General features: G+C 36.8%; 1 protein-coding gene across 1 annotated transcript in view; it reads right to left on the reverse strand.

Annotated features, from left to right (window-relative positions):
- Positions 1–237: 237 nt before the first annotated feature.
- vcana (versican a) overlaps positions 238–18614 on the reverse strand; it is a 28538-nt gene continuing 10161 nt past the window's right edge. The window contains exons 7-15 of the mRNA XM_046841802.1: positions 17205–18239; positions 8179–13560; positions 7957–8070; positions 7728–7841; positions 6442–6600; positions 5924–6006; positions 3237–3381; positions 2401–2583; positions 238–1813 (exon numbers count right to left, since the gene is read on the reverse strand). Of these exons, the coding sequence (XP_046697758.1) occupies positions 1668–1813; positions 2401–2583; positions 3237–3381; positions 5924–6006; positions 6442–6600; positions 7728–7841; positions 7957–8070; positions 8179–13560; positions 17205–18239 (7361 nt within the window). The 3' untranslated portion in view covers positions 238–1667. The remainder of the gene's footprint in view (positions 1814–2400; positions 2584–3236; positions 3382–5923; positions 6007–6441; positions 6601–7727; positions 7842–7956; positions 8071–8178; positions 13561–17204; positions 18240–18614) is intronic.

The raw sequence follows: 18614 nt of genomic DNA on the forward strand, positions 1-18614 counted from the left end.
ATAAAACCGTGCATAATATGTTAAATAAGTATACAAGCTTAGTATTTGTGTGCTTGTAGCATAAATTTATCACTCCATCTTCTGGTCAAAATGTATTACTACTTTTTTGCATTATAACATTGAAATCAGCCATTATTTTCCTATAATTATAGTATCTTAATAATTATATTTATATTACAACTTATATTAAAAATTACTTTTATACCACTTCAATGTTATGACACAAGAAGACCAAACTAGGAAGGAATAAACTTTGTCTCTTTGGTGACACATTGCAAGTATAAAAAGTAACTTTTCTTGCAAGTCTTTTTTTTTTCCACACACAACCCAGACATTCACATTATACAATAAAAATGTTATACTTTAAATATAAAAAATGATATGTGCACTTTTGGATACAACACAACTGACAAAACAACAAAAATGCATTAAAAAATAAAAATAAAAACAATGCTTGGGATGAACAAATGGATGGATTGTTGAGTTGTATTGAGACATTCCATGTAGAAAGGTTTGATTTTGATAGATACTGGTCTTTGTTGACCCATTGAAACACCCCAAATGTCATATTATTTTGTTTCTCTTTGTTTAAATAGAAAATATCCTTAACAATTATAAGTGACACCTCATGGATCTGGTGGGCTCTAAAACAATGCATCTGTGCATGCAGGTCATATTACATCCAGTGTGTTGTATATTAGCTACAACCAGGAGAAGATTAGGAGCAGCTTGGAAAATAAATGACCTGCACGCTGTTAAATAAGCATGTGGTTCAAGTCATGTTGAGCAATTCACAAAGTACATTCTCTTAAAAGTAGTTTGACATTTTACCAAAGACAACATGAAAAGTTACAGATGAAAATTTAGGAATTTGAAAATTTAGGGATTAAACGAGATGTAGATACAGGAAGACCAAATACACAATATGGTTTCAGATTTCTCGCTTGTTTTTCAAACTAGGCACCTAATTGTTCTTTGGGATGCATTATTATAACAAATTCTTTTTTGGACAAATTATCGAAGCTCGCGCCACCTTTCCCTGTAGTTTCTGCACTATTATGTACAGAATACTCATCAATTATTGGATTGTCGTTGTTTCTTTTCCTCCTTCACTCTTTTGGATTTGTCTCAACTCCCATATGTTGTGCTTATTAGTAGCTCTTGTTCTTCAGAATTTCTGGAATCCCATGTAGAAATAGCTTCGACATACAGCATCCATATAAAAATGTCCAATAACATGTGCTGGAATATTTTGTGGCTCAAAGTCCATTAAATCCTACTGACTTTCTACCATCTTCTCAAGTTCTTTGTGTTGCAAAGTTACATTAGTATATACTGCTCAAAGAAGGCATTTTGTGATCTGAAAAAAGAAAACACAGATTTACTAACATATAATTGACTAGCAAAGATCAGTCAGTCATCCAGCAAAAACAGTAACAGTCCTTTTTTTCAGTGGCCAACTGAAAAGCACTTGAGAACACTCTTCGTTTAGTCGTGAAATACTGGAAAGGCACTGTGTTGATTCCAATATCTACTCAAGCTGCTTGTCTTTTATCCATTTTTGTCCATTTTCTATTTCCACACGTTTCTTAGTTTAAATCAGATGTCCTTTGCATGTTGTTAAAAAAGAAATCACAGTCAGTGAGACAGTATGATTGTAGGAAGGCCTATTGTTTGGTTTTGTTGTCCTTGAAGGCATGGTGATGGTGTTTCTGGGGGGAACTGGCAGGCTCCTCGGCAGACCTTTTCCGATGACTGCCATAATTTCTAAAGGGGCGGTACCTCTGGCTGTATTGTCTCTGGAAATTGGAGGCTAGAAAATAAATTGGGGAACATTTTAGTTCACAGTTTGTAAGAAAACGTTTGTAAGGTCATTAATAACATCATTGTGTGGAACTCTAAACTGAAACCTTTTTATAATCCAAACTAAATCAACTGCCTTATTACGTTTAGCTTGAAATGTGAGAAAAACATTAAAATAAATTGAAATGTAACAGATTCATACTGTGTATTGACAATAAATCATGCTAACTAACTAGTCCCTCTGGGGTCTATTCAAAACTGCAAAATTTAGCTTGGGAAGGTCGAGACATGAATGTCTGCCTATTATCAGGAGATCGCTAGTCCGAATACTGAAAATGTCACAGCTATTCACAGCTGTCTTTGGGGAGACATGAAAGTAGAAGGTATGTATCATCTGATATAAGGTATGGCTCGGTTTGGCAGTTGAAAAAAATAGTCAAGAAATGAAAAGATGCTGGCTTTTTGGATTATTTCTATTTTTCTGATAATCCTTTACTTTTCAGATGTATTGTCTTCAATATGTTGTACTTTATATTCTTCATCTTTTCAGCATTTTAATGAGACTTTTTAAAAGGTTTAGTACACAAGAAGACTTACGATTCATGCAAGAAATTTTGGGCAGATCCCAGGAGCCATCTCTTTTGCAGCGAATGGTGGGAAGGTGCCTCTGGATGAAGCCGTCCATACACTGGTATCTCACTAGTGAGTTGATTTCATAGTGAAGACGCATCTGCCCAAAGGTGCGAGCATTTGGCACCACAGGTGGCTGCCTGCATGACACTATTAGCAGGAAAAAGAGAAGGGAGAGAAACACCATTAACAGTGTTGCTGGTGGAATATTTTCGCCTGCTGTACTGTATTGTACTGGCCGGTGCTGCAGTGTGTTTACTGTCTCAGTGTCTCATGTTGTTCTTTGCAGAAAATGTCACACACGTGCACTTTATATAGTGTCCTAGTTTGTTTTCTGTAATTCTGTAAATCATGTTTTTGTTTTTTTCATTTATGTTGTCTTACATAGTACCTTGGTCCTGGTGGAGTGCTGTTTCATTTCACTGTGCACTGTACTGTATATGGTTGAAATAATAATAAAAGCTTACTTGACTTGCAAAAGAACATGTAGGACTAATCTGATGTTCCAAAATGAACCAAAACTGTAAGCTTCTTGTTAAAGTGTCAATATGTTGTTGTTTAGTATCCTGTCATAAGATGCTAAAAAATGCAAGCACCATGGAAACAGTGATTATTTATAAATCCAAAATCATTTTAGCATGACATTGGAAAAAATATTGCGAAATGAAAAAAGAGTACATGCATTTTTAGCACTCTCTCGTATATCAATGGATAAACAATTTGTCTATTTTGCAATCAAATGTAAAATGCCATGTGATAGGGATACTACCCATAACATGATACCATGAAAGCAAAATCCTTACCTGTGCCTTTCTTGCAGCTATAGGTGAGGTGGTAGTTACAAGGGACATCATTCCACTGTCCATCCTCATGCCAAATCATTACCACACAGTCCTCTCCATTAGAGAAGAAGCTATCTGGCTGGTTGGGTCTCCAGTTCTCATATTGCTACAGGAAAAGTAAAAGAGTACTGTGATTCTAAATATTATAATTGGTGAGTTCTTGCGAATATTTACATGTATTTATTACATATATTGCCCAAATAGAATGCTGACATTGTGCCCTCGTGTTAAAAAGGAAAAAAAATGAAGCAACTAGGTTTTATTATTATGCTTATACGGCAACAATAACTGCCTCAATACACATAGTGCTACTTGAGCCTGGTAAAGCAGTGAAAATACATTTATCATGTTAAAAAGCGTCAATTACGTCCCATTATCTCATATAAGTGAACAAGCCAAGTGTACTGTTCTGAAAACACCACTGAGAGTAAAACGATTATCATTACAGCAGTCGAGGACCGTTTCATTCTTGCATCATTTGAATTATATAGTGATACACTTAGTAATAGACTGCATGCTGACGTATTCATCTCTCTTATGGTTCATTAGCTGACACAGAGTATTAGGAAGGTTATGAATGACTAAAACTATAAACCGGGTATGGCACAAACAATAAGGCACAAAAACCCTGTAGTAGTATTACACAACAGAGACCACATGGTGGCGCTGTCTATCTCGCACTGTAACAAAACACAGACAAGGACTTTGAAAAAAAAGTAAAAAGCAATGTGCATTTGCAGACACAGACCTTATTTTAAAAGCATAAAACTATGCACAGTTCGAATTTTTAGAAATATGCGATATTTCAGAGACAATACTGGCAAAGAGTAAAGTGTGCTGGCAGCATAAATAAGCCAAATGCAAATTATAGGGCGCATGCAAAGGTTATTTAAGGTCCTGTACAGCACATGGATTTTAATAGGGACGAAAATATCATCAGAATATCCGTGAGATTGATTGAACTAATGTTAAAATGAGGGGAAAAAGAACAACAATTCTTAGCAAAGTCTATATACCATATGTAAAAGTACAGATCAAAGTCCTTATGGGGGCGCTGTGTACCTTCTTACTGCATAATTAATGCAATTTCTTTAAGAAAAAGAACAAGAAAGGGGTTTATTCAGATCCAGCTGAGGCGGTCTGGATTCAAAACTCATCACTGATCAACTGCTCTCTGTGTTCTTTCACAACCAGGTGGCCACAGTTAGCAGACGACAAACCACACACACAGCAACAGATACAAGATTATGAGTAGGATCAGGCAGTATTGCCTTGGACAGCTTTGAACTCTGCAAGCTTTAATCAGTTTCCTTGCTGTCATTGTTTCCCACAAATAGCTCACTGTCTAAAAATGATGGCACTGACTATGGTTCTCTAAAGACTGGAATAATTTAAACCAGCTAGAGAAGAAACAGGCAAAAAAGGACCGTATTATAATTTGATGTTCACCTCTTCCATAATAACTATGCAACTGTGCAATTCATGTCTATAAGTTATGGTGTCATAAATGTTTCTGGGAAAATATTTCAAATGGTTACTTACAGCTTATGCTAGTCAGTCAACAGAAACATACAAACTTTATGCACTTGGAAGTTCTCTGTCCACTTATCCAACAATAATAAACACTACGTAACCACTATGAGCCACTTGGCCTGAGCAGCTGAGCTGTGCTTTTCGTCAGTGTGTTTCAGCTAAACCATATGGAACGAGCCCCATCTGTGTGTGCTCTGCTCACGCCTGCCATCGTTCAGCAACATTCTGGATTACAACTAGCATTTCAAAGCAGCATGGACCAATTTTCCATGTGTCCTGTTATTAGCTTCGTCCAATTCCACAGGCTACCCACTGCTTCCTGCAGACATTTAGTAATGCAACAATCAAACCCTTAGGACAAGTTTAATGGCATCCTAATTCACACAATCAAATTGCCTATTCACTTCCCTTTCTCTTCTCATGTATATACAAGCACACCATACATGAGGACTACTTACAAACACATGCATGTTAGAGTACACCACTAACAGCATACAACCCCCATTACAACATATATTTACAGCACCCCTGGGCGGTGTCCTTCACTTATCTAGTCCCAGGTGCTACCCATCTGTATGGCTGGTTCCTCTCTATTTCCTGAGGAGAGTTGTTACCTGTCCACACCTGTCAGCATATGCCTCCCTGCTTCATTCACAGGTTTATTTTAATCTCTCAGCTGGGAGGGAATCTTTCTAGCGACGAGCAGACCACTTATCTCCAGCCCCCCAAGGCTTTCTCTCTTTTCTTCAGCTTCAGAATACATGCTGTATCTTTGAAGTGATTGTCCAATCAGCACTAAACAACCCTAACCAGCAATTAGCCACTTTCCTGTCTGCTGCACGAATACCACTGAAAGCAACAGAAGAGCTTTTTGCATCTCTGTATAAAAAAAGTCAAACTAAAATATATAGTTTTATTTGTGTTACAATTTTCAAGTTAAACTCCAGTTATCTGCAGTTATCATAACTCATTTTAGAACCAGATATCGATATCTCAAGGAAACTATCTAAATTCTCGAAGTGTATTTATTTATTTATATCATGGGATTGTTTGTAGACTTTATACTGCATGCCATCTGACAAGAAGAATGTATAAATTATTGCTGAAACACTTACCAAAAATCTGCCATCTGACCAACGGAAATCGTTTTCAAACATCTTATCGTTCAGTCCAATCCACTGGTAGTCATGGCCAAGGCCTGCAAGAAAAGAAAATACACATGCAGCTTTATTATTTTGGCCTGTTAGGCGTGCTTGGACAGTCTTTAAAAGTAAGGGCAATTTTTATTAGCCTAGACATCTAACTTCCTGTTTCTCAGGCCTAAGATTTCTATTCCTCACATATCCTGTTTACTAAAAAAGCGTGTGCTTTTTCTTGTTTATATAATCAAAAAATACCGTCTTAACTATGTAGTTGTAGATGATCACATTATTCACACTGCCTGGGCATTTATTTGCCACTTTGGATAAATGCTACAATTGAAATAGTAAAATGTAAATTGCCATTTAAAATGTATGATTGTATGTGCATTCCTTATTAGCTATTCTTTATTGACTGTGTAGAATCAATAATACTAATTTAGTAGTAATATTACATATGAACAATGCTAACAAGTTAGACCCTTCAAACTTACCATTTACAAACTGTTGTTCTTCATGGGACAGAATACTGGTAAGGTGACCACCCACAAGACGACATTCGCGCTCTGCCACATCCCACGTGCGTCTGTGAGGGAAATACTTGTAGCAATGGCCTTGAAACTTATGCCACCCATAACTGCATATTTCTGTGTCTGCGAAGACAAAATACAAATAATATACACAAACGTTTGGCTTAAGCAGTTAATTGTCCCTAACTTAAATGTATTTAAAAGAGAGTAGTAGTGAATGCTTACTATGTGAACCTGGCTATGTTTCATCTGCTAACATTTGGATCTTTATTGCTTTTCCTAAGGCCTTGTGATTTTATCTCTCTGTCATCCCAGTAGTACCCTCTACCCCACTACATTAAATGAGATCTGTAAAAGCAAGCTTAGCACTTGCACTTTAACTGTAGCTGGAAGAGATTTCTGTTCCAAATAAGTCTGTTCACACAGAATTGTTTTGCTAAAAATATGACTAGACACTGGAAAACAACTTATTGAACATTTCAAATGCCCGTGAGGCTATTTTGCTATCTTTGTATACAGAGTTTCTACAGAAACAGATGTTCAAAACATTGCACCAAGTGAGTCATGAATATAAACTGTGAACATGTCACTTTTTTCACATTTGCAAATGGGCCATAGGCAATAAATCACTGTGGATGTTTCTTGACCAGCCCTGTGCTGCACTGTTTCCTAACTTATTTGAAATGGCATGAATTTACCCTGGCAGAAACACTAATTACCTGCAGTTAATCATTGAAATGGCCTTTTAAGGAAAGACATTGAGGGAGAACCCATGAATTTTAATTGGGCAATGCTTGCAATAATATACAAGTATAATTATAACAAAATTAGTTTTAAAGGCATATTTAAGTTCTAATTAAAAAGAAAAACAATGTCGTTACAAAGGGCATTCTAATTATTTGCATTTATCTAATAATAATTATTTCTAGCCACACTGATTAGTCCACCTTGGCTTAAATTCTGTTTCATTTCTGGATAGGAAGAAGTCATAGAATCATGAGCAGCTGTATGTAAGCATTTAGACACCCAGAATGAATCACCTCTGTACAATTTCAGCACCCAGGGTGTGTTACATGGACTGTTAATATAACATTGTCTGAACCTAGACATTAGCATCTGCCTTATAACATTAGCATCTGCCTTATTAGGAATAATTGAATAAACTCTATGGAAAATAGATGGCCATCAACTGCATGTTATTAGTCACGTTTTCCTAAGTATGAATCATCCCCAAAAAAGTATATCTTTACCTTCCTCGCAGACAGATCCTCTGTAGCTTGGTAGGCATACACAAGAAAAACAGTTGATCCCATCCACACAGGTACCACCATTATGACAAGGGTTGGAATGGCACTCATCAATATCTAAATAATGAAAGGGCAAAAATGTACACTACTGTCATTCAGGAAAAATCCTTAAATAAGCCATTCTTATTAATGGTTTAAGTTAAAAAGAAAATCATTGTCTGTTTGTGGATACCTATTTCACATTGGTCACCAGTGTATCCGGGTAGGCAGCTGCAAATCTGGACATTACCCCTTTGTAAACATGATCCACCATTCTTACATTCATTATCAGAGCATGACTGGTTACCTGTCATTTAAAAAAGAGAAAATGCATATGATTAGGTTGTGAAATAGCAGCACATAAGCATGTGATCTGAGAACTACTGATAATTTGGGATTCAAATTAATGTCATACCTCCAATATCCAAAGACTCTTCCAAAATTGTGTATCCTGGATCGAGTCTAGGTGTATCTGGCATATCTGTAAGAGAAGCTGTTTTTGCAGTATGTGTTTGAATTTCGTCAGGTGATGATGTGTAGTCTGTACTCTGGGGAATTTCATTTGAAGATTCCCCAACTTGACCAACTGTGTCTTGTTCTTTTGACACCTCCTTATCTACAGATGCAACGACAGCAGCTACATCTTCTTTGCTGGTAAAGCTCTCTGTAGTGGACACAGTCTTACTCTCATATACTGGAGTGCTTTCAAGGGGAGTCTCGTTTTCAGCCTCATAATTAGTCCAATCTGGTTTGGATTCTACAAAAGGAGTTTCAGATGTATCATCTTCAATATACTTGTCGTTTTCTGATGTGGACATAGACATGATGGAAATAGTTGTTGTTAACAAATTTTCTGCTGCTGGGGTATCTTTAGTAGGCTGGGATGTAAGTGCCACTTCAAACACGGCTTCAGGTTGGAAACTTGCTGTTTTGAGTATCTGGGGTGCGTAGGTTGTACTATCAGGTTCTTTAGATCGTGCTTGAGTGGTGGAAAAATCTGTGTGATCTGTCAACATTATAAAAGTGGTAGCTGTAGAATCTTCAATCAGGATTTCAGAAATCACATCACCTGAGCTTTCCTCTGGTAATAATGGACTTGATATCTTTGTCTCTGGTGTTGTGTTATCTTTTACTTCATCTGTTTGTGTTTGAACTATTTCATATGCCCCAAATTTAGTGGATGGTTGTACTGTGCTGTCAAATTGTGTAGTAGTTCTAGCACTCGTATTACTCTCAAGATCCTTGTTTGTAGGTTCGGTAACCTCTATTTCAGGGGCAACAGTATAAACCAAATCTGGTTTGCTTTCTACAAGAGGATTGGTGCTGCTCTCATAATCTGACACTGCATCAATGGCTGAATGGGTAATAATGCCTGGAATCTTTGTGGTATCTGCTACTGATTCCAAGACAAGTGTGTCTGCTAGCTGTGGGCTTTGGGTTGTTGGAGATGACATCTTTGAAGAAATTACAGTTGAGACTTGCTCCTTTGCTGGAAGGTCTACAAGAGGTGCTATGGATGACTGGAGGAACTGTACAGTACTAGTAATTAATGAATCGGTAGTTGCTGCGGTAGTTACACTATGCTCTTCAAACCTATCACGTGCAATTATTGTTGTTGTTTCCTCATCAGTTGTTGTCTCAGTGAAATCTGATCCACTTGACACTATATGTTCTGATGTGAGACCTGAGCCTTCCTCTGTGCCACTTTCTCGGGTAAAAGAAATGAATCCTGATTGTTTAGAGTCTGTGCTCTTATCTGCATTATATCCAGGGGTTGCAAATACAGCTTCGCGTAAAGCAGAATCAACATCTACTGTTACAGTTTTCGTTACTGAGTCCTCTACAGAAACACTGTCACCTGAAAAATCATCAGTTGAAACAGCTGTCAAAATAGAATCTGATGATTGGGGCAGTGTATGTGTATGTGATGGGATAGAGGTCACATGTAAGCTAGTTTTAGGTTGACTTGTGGTTGTATGGATGGGTTTAGTGATGATGTGACTTTGCTGACTTGTGTAGACAGAACCAGTGGTGGTAAATGTAGGCTGATTTGTGCTATAGGTAATATGTGCGGTTGTGTCACTAGGATGAGATGTTCCAGTGTTGGTATACTGGGTTGTTTGAGCAGGTGTGGATGGGGTTTGAGCCGTAAATCTTTCATCAGGAATTTTTACAGACAATGTTGTTTTTGTTTCTGTTTCCTCTTCCTTTACTGAGCCACTTAAATCTATGTCTTTAGCTGTTGTCTCTTCCAAGAATGATTTAGTAGGCAGGTTTAGATCTAAAGATGGTAACACAGGAGTGTCTGTCCCAGAGCCTTCTGATTCTTCTGTTAGTATGCTGGAGGATTGTGGTGTCATGGTGACAGCTGTTATGCCAGCTGCTTCTTCTGTGATGATTGTGGAAGAAAATGGTGATGATGGTTCCAACTCTGGAACAGTATCTGCATCAATGATTATATTATCTTTAGTAATAAATTCTGTTTTGGTGCTATGGTCTCCCATGCTGTCTGTAACTGCTGAGAAAAGATCATCATCTTTTATTTCATCTATGAATGTGATAACAGGGCTTGTGATTGATTGGGTATCATAAAGCTTTGTGGCAATTTTGCTAGATATGATCTCACTGCCAGATGTTGTGACTTCTTTATCTTTACCATCTTGGTATATGACAGAGAGAACTGGAGTCTGTATATCTGTTCCTGTCACTGCTGACTCAGGTGAGGTTTGGACACTGACCTCATTCACAAGTGTAGTATATGAACTCTCTGTAGGCAAACTAGTGTTTGGGGAATCTTGTGTAGAAGTTTCTACATTGTGAGGCAATTGAACATTTGCTGCACTTTGGGTGGATGTTTGTATAGTTGTTTCTATAGTAACACTTTGCAATTCGTTACTGGTAGTAACTTGCATTTCATCCCCTGATCCTCCATCTTCTGTAAAAGATTTCAATGTCCCTGTTCCCAGCATCACTGGAAGAGTCGTTACAGTTGGCTGTTTGCCTAAACTATCTTCATTTGTTAAGGCAACTGAATCTTTGAAAGTTGAAGTGGTAACAACCAATGGTAGGTCTTTAATACCAAAGTCTATTAGAGTTTCTGGTTTTTCTGTTGTAATATCAGTTGATGGACCTTGTGAAGGAGCAGCAGATTCAATAAAAGCACCAGAACCCTCATCTTCAGTGCTTCCCTCTTCAGTGCCTTCCAATGTAGAATCCTCCATGTCGCCACTACCAGCATACAAAGATATAGAAATAGCTTCTTTTTGAATTGTGCTAGACATTGTTGAAGTTAATTCAGGGTTATATGATGCATACTGAGTAGATGTCTGAACACTTTGCTGATCTAGTGTGGTCTTATTCTCACTGGTTTCAGCCTCCTCTGTCTTCACAGAAAATTCAGTATTTACTTCAGTTGTTGCCGTATCTGATCCTTCAACATAACCTAGTGTCCCCTCAAATGGCATCCCTGCCACAGAAGTCGTCAGTACATGTTCTAGTGTAGGAGTGACAGAAGGTGGAAATGACTCAAGAAAAGTGGATACTAGATCACCAGACCCATCATCATCAACTCCTTCAGATTCAATAGTAGTGTCCTCTGTGTCACCACTACCAGACTCCAAAAAAGAAGACATTGTTTCTGTTTGTGCTGGGCTTGAAGAAATTTGTGAAGCAGATGCGGTTAACTTTGTGGAAAGTGTAGATGTTTCGACATCTGAGTAATCTAATGTGCTCTTTGCGTAGCTAATTTCTGCTTCCTCAGTTCTTATAGAATATTCTTTACTTGCTTCAGTTGTTTTTGATATATTGTCAGCAGATTCTTCAATTATGGACGGCTCTGTGCTTGAGGTTAAATATGTGGCATTGCGTGTACTCTCAACGTGAGATGGACTTGACGAGAAATGGTCAGCAATTACAGAACTGCTAGTTATGGTGTAGCTCTCACTAACTGCAGATGTTGTAACAGATGTTGGTGAGGTGACAGATACAGTGTAAAGGTGGTCTTCAATCTGGTCCCCAGAACCTTCACCAACAGTAAAGGCACTTGTCATTGTTGAGTGGGCAAGATCTGATGATACTTCCATAACAGTTGTGTGTTTTGGTATATCTGTTGTAAATACATCATTTGTAGATGATAGCTGTGAAGGTGGCATAGACTCAACAGCTGTATTAAAGAAATCACCAGAAACGCCATCTTCAAACTCTCCACTTTCTTCGCCAGAACCCTCTGACTGTGGTATTTTTTGGGTTGGAGCTAAACCAGTATGTGATTCTTTAGAATCTGTACTGAAAGGTGACTCTGTTTTATAATAACTAGTTTCAGCCATTGTGTCAGTTGTGCTTTGGTTGAATTTAACACTCTCTGGTGTCGTGCCTATATCAGCTGAGCTAGACTCTATTGAGATGGATTGGTCAACTGTAAAAGTTCTTGTGGTAGTAGTAAAAAAACTCTGTTTTGCTTCACTCTGCATTGTTGAACTCTCTGTTGAGGAGACTTTTTCAGAGGCAATACTGGTTGTAGTATGCAAAGGGGAAAATGTTGAAAATTCTGTAGTCGACAGCAAATTCGGCTGATCTCCAGAGCCATCAGCTTCAGAAAATTCAAAAGTTACAGATTGTGTACCAGATTGCACATCTTTAATTGTTTTCTCCTCAGTAGATACAGACATCTCGCCTGAACCTTCTTCTTCTTGTCTGGGAAATATTATTTCTGAGGAAGCATGCGATGGCGTTGCTAATATTGTTTCTTCTGTTTGGATCACCACGTTTTCTGGCATTGGTGCACTGTGTGGTGTTGTGGCATCAGCATCATTTGTCGAAGTAAGTTGTAATGTAGGTATTGTAATAATAAAATCATGGGTTTCAATACCTGATCCCTCTTCAACTGTAATTGAGGATTTTGTTGAAGTAATGCTTTTTGAGGCTGGGGAAGATGTAACCATAATTGGGCTTTTTGAAACAGATTGATTTTCAGTGGTGTCACTGGTCAACATATTATCTGTCTGGTGTGTGGCAGAAATAGGAGACTTTGTAGTAAAAGCATACACATTGATTCCAGAGAGTATACTTTTTGTTGGTTGCAAGGTTGTACTTTTCTGTGTCACTTGTACTACTTCAATGGTAGCCTTTTCCTGCCCAGACCCTTCTTCCAATGGAGGGGAGGTTTCCTCAGTTGTTTCTTCTGGCTTAGAAGGTAGAACATCTGAAATAGTTGCTGCAGTTGCATTTCCTGGAAGTTCAGATGGCTGAGGTGGTTTTGGTGAGAAGCTTCTTTCATCTGTAAAGCCTGTATATGGTATTATTCCCTCCTCCATGAGAACCTCTTCTTCAGGATCTTGGATTAGAGATGTCGGAGGAATGGACTCTACAAGGTTTTGATCTTTGTCTTGAAGATAAGTTGGCTCCATTGTGCTGAGGAAAATGGGCATTGGCTGGGTAATATCTTGGTTTGACTCAAGTGGCACATGTTGTGTTGCACCATTGTCTACTAATGAGTAATCAAAACTGGACACTGTCTCTATTTTTTCTTCTGTTTGTGTGAGGTTTTGAAGTGTAGAGGACACACTTTCAAACACATCTCCTCTTGCCTCTTTCTCTGCATAAGACTTCTCAGGCTCAATGCTCACCTCTTGTTTGCCATTTACGAAACTGAGTTCTACACTGCTGGTAGTCACAGGAGGGAAGTCAGAGGTAGATTCTTTGCTATCCCATATAGGCTCACCATCCACAGGGGAGGGAATTCGCTCATCGGGAACCTCAGGAATAATAGGAGACTGGGGTATCAGAGGGGCCAGCTCAGCTATAGAAAAAGAAATGTATATATTAAATCTTTAAATATCACTTATTTCCAGTATTTTGTAAACCAGCTAAGGAATATATAATCAAACACAATGATTCAACATAATCTGGTTTTTACACATTTTATGACAGATTTTATGAAATGACAAAAAAATGAACATCACTAATTATGGGTCTATCTTGGCTGTACAAATTCAATACTGATAAAAGTGTGATGCCTCCTTCTATACAGTAACACTGAGAATCTGCTGTTTCTGTGTGAAAATAATATATTAAATCTGCTTTTGTCTTTCTAAATAACCTAATCAAACACATTTCAAATATAAATATAATAAAATTACTTTTTACAGATGGTTTTTAGGCATTGTTTGCACAGTCACACTGTGTTTGTGTCACATATCCCTGTCCATGAAAGTTTAGCTTTCAGTGGTAGTAATTTATTCACATGGTGCCAATGAATATTTTAAGAATTTTGCTTTTTACTGAAAAAGCTCTCAAAAAAATACCAGCTATGTAGTTTACTTTAATTAAAAAATGTCTCTTCTGGTTATCTCCAACACAGCAAGCATCAGCATACTGGTTGGAAGGTTGTGACTTAAAATCCCAGAGTCACTAGTCAGGTACTGAGCAGGATTATCCCTTATGATTATCCGCATAGCTGTATCCTGTTTAAGTTTTACTCACTTTATACAAAGTCTGATGAGTAATATAAAAAAAATCGGTAATTAAAATTTTTCTTTCATTAATAATCTAAACTATAATTAAAACCAGAGCAAAAGTTACAGATATACAAATAGTTCAAAATTCTGTCTTCTTATCTAAACTATGACAGAAACAGCAATGATGTTTCTGTTGTTATCCAATCTGTATAGTAATTAATGTTATATTAAAAACTGGTGAAGCAATTGTGCAGTCACCTTTTAGGACCTAAATTAATTTTCTACCTCTTATGTTTAGAAATATTTATGCTTCTAACTAAGCAATAATCATATATATCGGAAAGAGCTATTTTGTTCAGTCAGCTGATGTGAAACCAGAAGCTTGAATAATATAAAGAGAAAATCCTCAGAGAAAAGTTTCAGAGTTACTGGCACCAACCCATTTATAACCACAACACTAAAATGGATTTAAGCATGTAATAAAATGATGCGCAGGATGTGACAACATTTTCCCCTGGTGTTTATACAACAAAAAATCTTGTGAACTGATTACAATGTCACAGGCACACCCAGCCATCACCAATAAATAGCATTAAACACATTTCCTCACAAGCTTACTGTTCATCTGACTGCGACTTAGTGACATCAGCCTTGTTGTGGCGGCCAGTCTTCACTTTTCTAATAGACATATGTGCTTATGCAGATAGTGTGGCAAGTTTTTTTTTCTCTGCCAAGTCTCTACAAACCAGCAAGAACCTGTTGTGTGCTGTCTCTTCCAATCTTGGTCAGCATGAGCTTTGCAAAATCTGGCAATTCACAGCTGGCAACTAGAGGTGTTAGGTTTTCTAAAACTATTAGTGTAGCTATATAGACGTAAAACCTGTCTAAATGATCAGTAACCTAAAAATATTTTTCATATCATATGACGTTTTAATAACCATCTCAGGCATTGGTCTTACATCTGAGTGGAAAAAACAACACTGTCTTCTTTTAAGTTTAAAAGTTTCTTATTTTTTGCTATAGTTCATCACACTGATAGCATTTGCCTCTCTGTACAAAAAGGTACATTTATAATACAAAATTGAAGTTATTATTCAAAGAATATAAAAACTATTTACATAGAAACCATTTATAGGCTGTAAAAATTAAGCTCCCTAATCATTACTAAAAAATCAGATGTACGTACACATTAACCAAAGGCTCATACATCCAAGCAAACCAACTTTGTGGCAGGGTTTAAAAGTAGCTGAATGTGGTTTCACACTAAGTGTGAACAGACGGGTGCCATGTCTAAAGAACACTTTGATTTATCTTAGAATAGCTGGAACGAAGCACACTTATAAAATAATCCTGTGGCAAAACCTCATCAAATCCTCACATAAAATCCAATGAGGCCTCATTAAATCAGCGTGTTTACATGGCAGTGAATTTTAAAATACCTGCCCCCATTTTACCAGCCCTCATTACAGGATTGATGAGTACAATAAATGCCTTCCTAAATTTATTTTCTTATTTCCTAGATATTTGATTTAATATTAGTTCATTAAGGTGAATGAGCATGGCTCTGTAAAATGTAAGTGAAATACAGTTGAGGTGTCATATTACTGCAGTACATTGAAGTAGAAGACAGAAAAACTTCTAAACTCTGTTATATATTTAAGCATATTTAGAGATAGAGTTTAATTGAAAGTTTTACATCAATTTTTACAAAAAAGGAAGATTATGACTATTTTCTGGGCTCCACATTCAGATTATTGAAATCACCTACTGGTGCTTTTTTACACAGAGTTTTTTTCTTTCTTTTTCTTTTTTATTATTTTTTTGCATTGAAGCCAAACACTTTTTTGTTGCTTTTGACAGAAAAGCAACAAAAAAGTGTTTGGCCTAAAATGCAAAAAAACGATTAAAATATACAAATTGTCCTTACATGATATTTGAACAAGAATTTGGCAAAACACGCACCTAAATAACCATCACTCTTAGAGAGATGATTATTTCAGTGCTTTGTCAATTTCTTGTTCAAATATCATGTAAGGACAATTTGTATAGTTGAATCTTTTGGTGTATAGTCTAGTACATTGCTGAATGAACAGATAACTGAAATTATGCTGCAACAGTATGACTTCCACACTTTATTATAATTACACACGTTATTCAGCAGCTTATAAAAAATAGCACTTAGTATTTTGCTGTAATGTTGCATTTTATTTTTATATCACATAACAGCTAATCGTAATCACAACATAATGAATCCACTTGATTTAAAATTAATGTCATGAAATCATAATGTGTGAGAGCGTTAGAATCTGTTTTATCATGCGGTTAATTTTGTATTTAATTTGTTAAATTAATGAAACAATGGCAGTATTTTGGTTAAAATGATGTGCTTTTTGTTAAAAGAAAAGAAAAGAAAAGATAAGAAAAGAAAAGAAAATGCCCATCGTTTATAGGATATGAATGAGGACTCAGGAGCTACATGTCATTTAAAAATAATTCAGAACTATATGCATTTTTTTTTTTTTAAATCAGGCCGCAAATAATAAGCAATGTATCAGTTTCCTTCAATGTCCTCTGTAAAAAAAAACATAATAAAAAATAATATTAATAATTATTTTATAAAATCATTATTTTTGATATATGCAAAGTCAGAATCGGGTAAAACTGAGACAAGCCTTTTTAAGTCACCTTATGACTCGAATACTTAAATAGCACCTCTGTAAGTCAATTTCACTTAAATTCGTTTTGGAAGAAAATTCCGATATTCAGTGCCTTATCATAATATGCAGATCAACTGTTCGGCTTTTTTCAGCAGTTTCTGAATCTCTAATTTGTGTGATTAAAACATACTAACCACTGAAAGCAAACTAGACACTAATTTAAAACTGTGTAGAGTTGATTGGAAAAAAGCATAATATCAGTTTTCCTGGCAACAAATTAAATGTAAATACATATATTGGTAACAAAGAAAAAATAGGAAGAGACATACCTGATTCATTTTGCTGAACGGTAATGATGATCACATGGACAGACGACAGATCAGTACAATTTTTGGTGCTTCTTTCAGGAGAATGTGTCGATGAGATGTGTTCTGTGTCCTTGATGTTTGTCACACCTTCAACTGTGGGTTTTGGGGTACCCGAAACTGATTTGGTTGATATAACTGAATCAGTTAGGATTTCATTGAGCACAGTAGTTGCTAGCTTCATCGGTATGGATGATTTGGATGACTCCGGTGTGGTATCATCAAAATGTGTTGTAGATTGTTGTACTGTATAAGTCGTGAATGTTAAACTTGCATCAGTACTAACTGCCATGGAAAGTCCATCTGTGGCAGTTGTTTGTATGGATGGAGGTTCAGCCATGACAAATTCAGAGCCTTGAGTTGATTGAGTTTCCTCTGTAGGGCTCGTCTCAGTTACGGTAGTGATGCTAGGCATAATTGAGTCATCTTTTGTGGTACTAGACTGTTTAACGGGAATGCTGATTAAGGTTGCGGGTTCCACTATTAGTATAGAAGGTGTATCTATTTTATCCTTTTCCAGAATAGATTCCTCTGTTTTCCCCAGTGCAAACATTGGCTCTGTGCTGCGAGCGGCTGAGAATAAAACATCAGGTGGATTTGTACCTATTTCAATTACTTCATTAACTTCTAATTTGTCCAATGGAATTTTAGGGACAGAAGGACCAGCTGTTGTTGATATTTCAAAATCTTGAGTTTGTAACATATTCTTGTCTACAGGAGAGGTTACTGAGTCATCGACTTCTAAATCCTCTGTTAAATGTTGGCTACTTGTTGAGTCAGAGCTGCTTGATGGGGCCATGCTGGTGGAAAACATGAAAGGAGAATCTGTTGGGGGCTGGTTCTCAGAGTCATCTATGGTGGTCTGTGAGTAAATGGATTTCTTTGGCTCCAGGAAGGACTCAGAGAAAGCAGTCTGGGCTGTGGTTGAAGAGGCTAGAGAGGGTGATGTTGTGCTGACGACATCAAATTTAACATCCACCCAAGTTGTGTGTTCATAACCTAAAGTTAAACACATAAAAATATTTTCTGATATGCTGTAAATGTCACAAAAACTTAGAACTGTTAATAGATTTGTTCCTCTGTTATATAATTGTTATGAAATTTTACTGTGCATTTTTATTATTCATCACTGTATGTGCCCCAGGACTGATGACTAATGAGTAAGGAAGACAACAACATGGGATGTTCTAATCTAAAACAGGGTTGTATGTTACCACCCCAAAGTGGATAATTTTTTTCCTATAACAGCATATCCTCTGTCATAAGGACCTTCCCAGGAAGCTTTTAATACGTAGTTACAGCTTTAAAAACAGCTAACACGATTTCTCAATCCATCCAAAATGAGCTGCGGTTTTGGAGATACTTAAGACCCAG

Source organism: Silurus meridionalis, chromosome 27 (genome assembly GCF_014805685.1).
Source record: "Silurus meridionalis isolate SWU-2019-XX chromosome 27, ASM1480568v1, whole genome shotgun sequence".
Taxonomy (NCBI): domain Eukaryota; kingdom Metazoa; phylum Chordata; class Actinopteri; order Siluriformes; family Siluridae; genus Silurus; species Silurus meridionalis.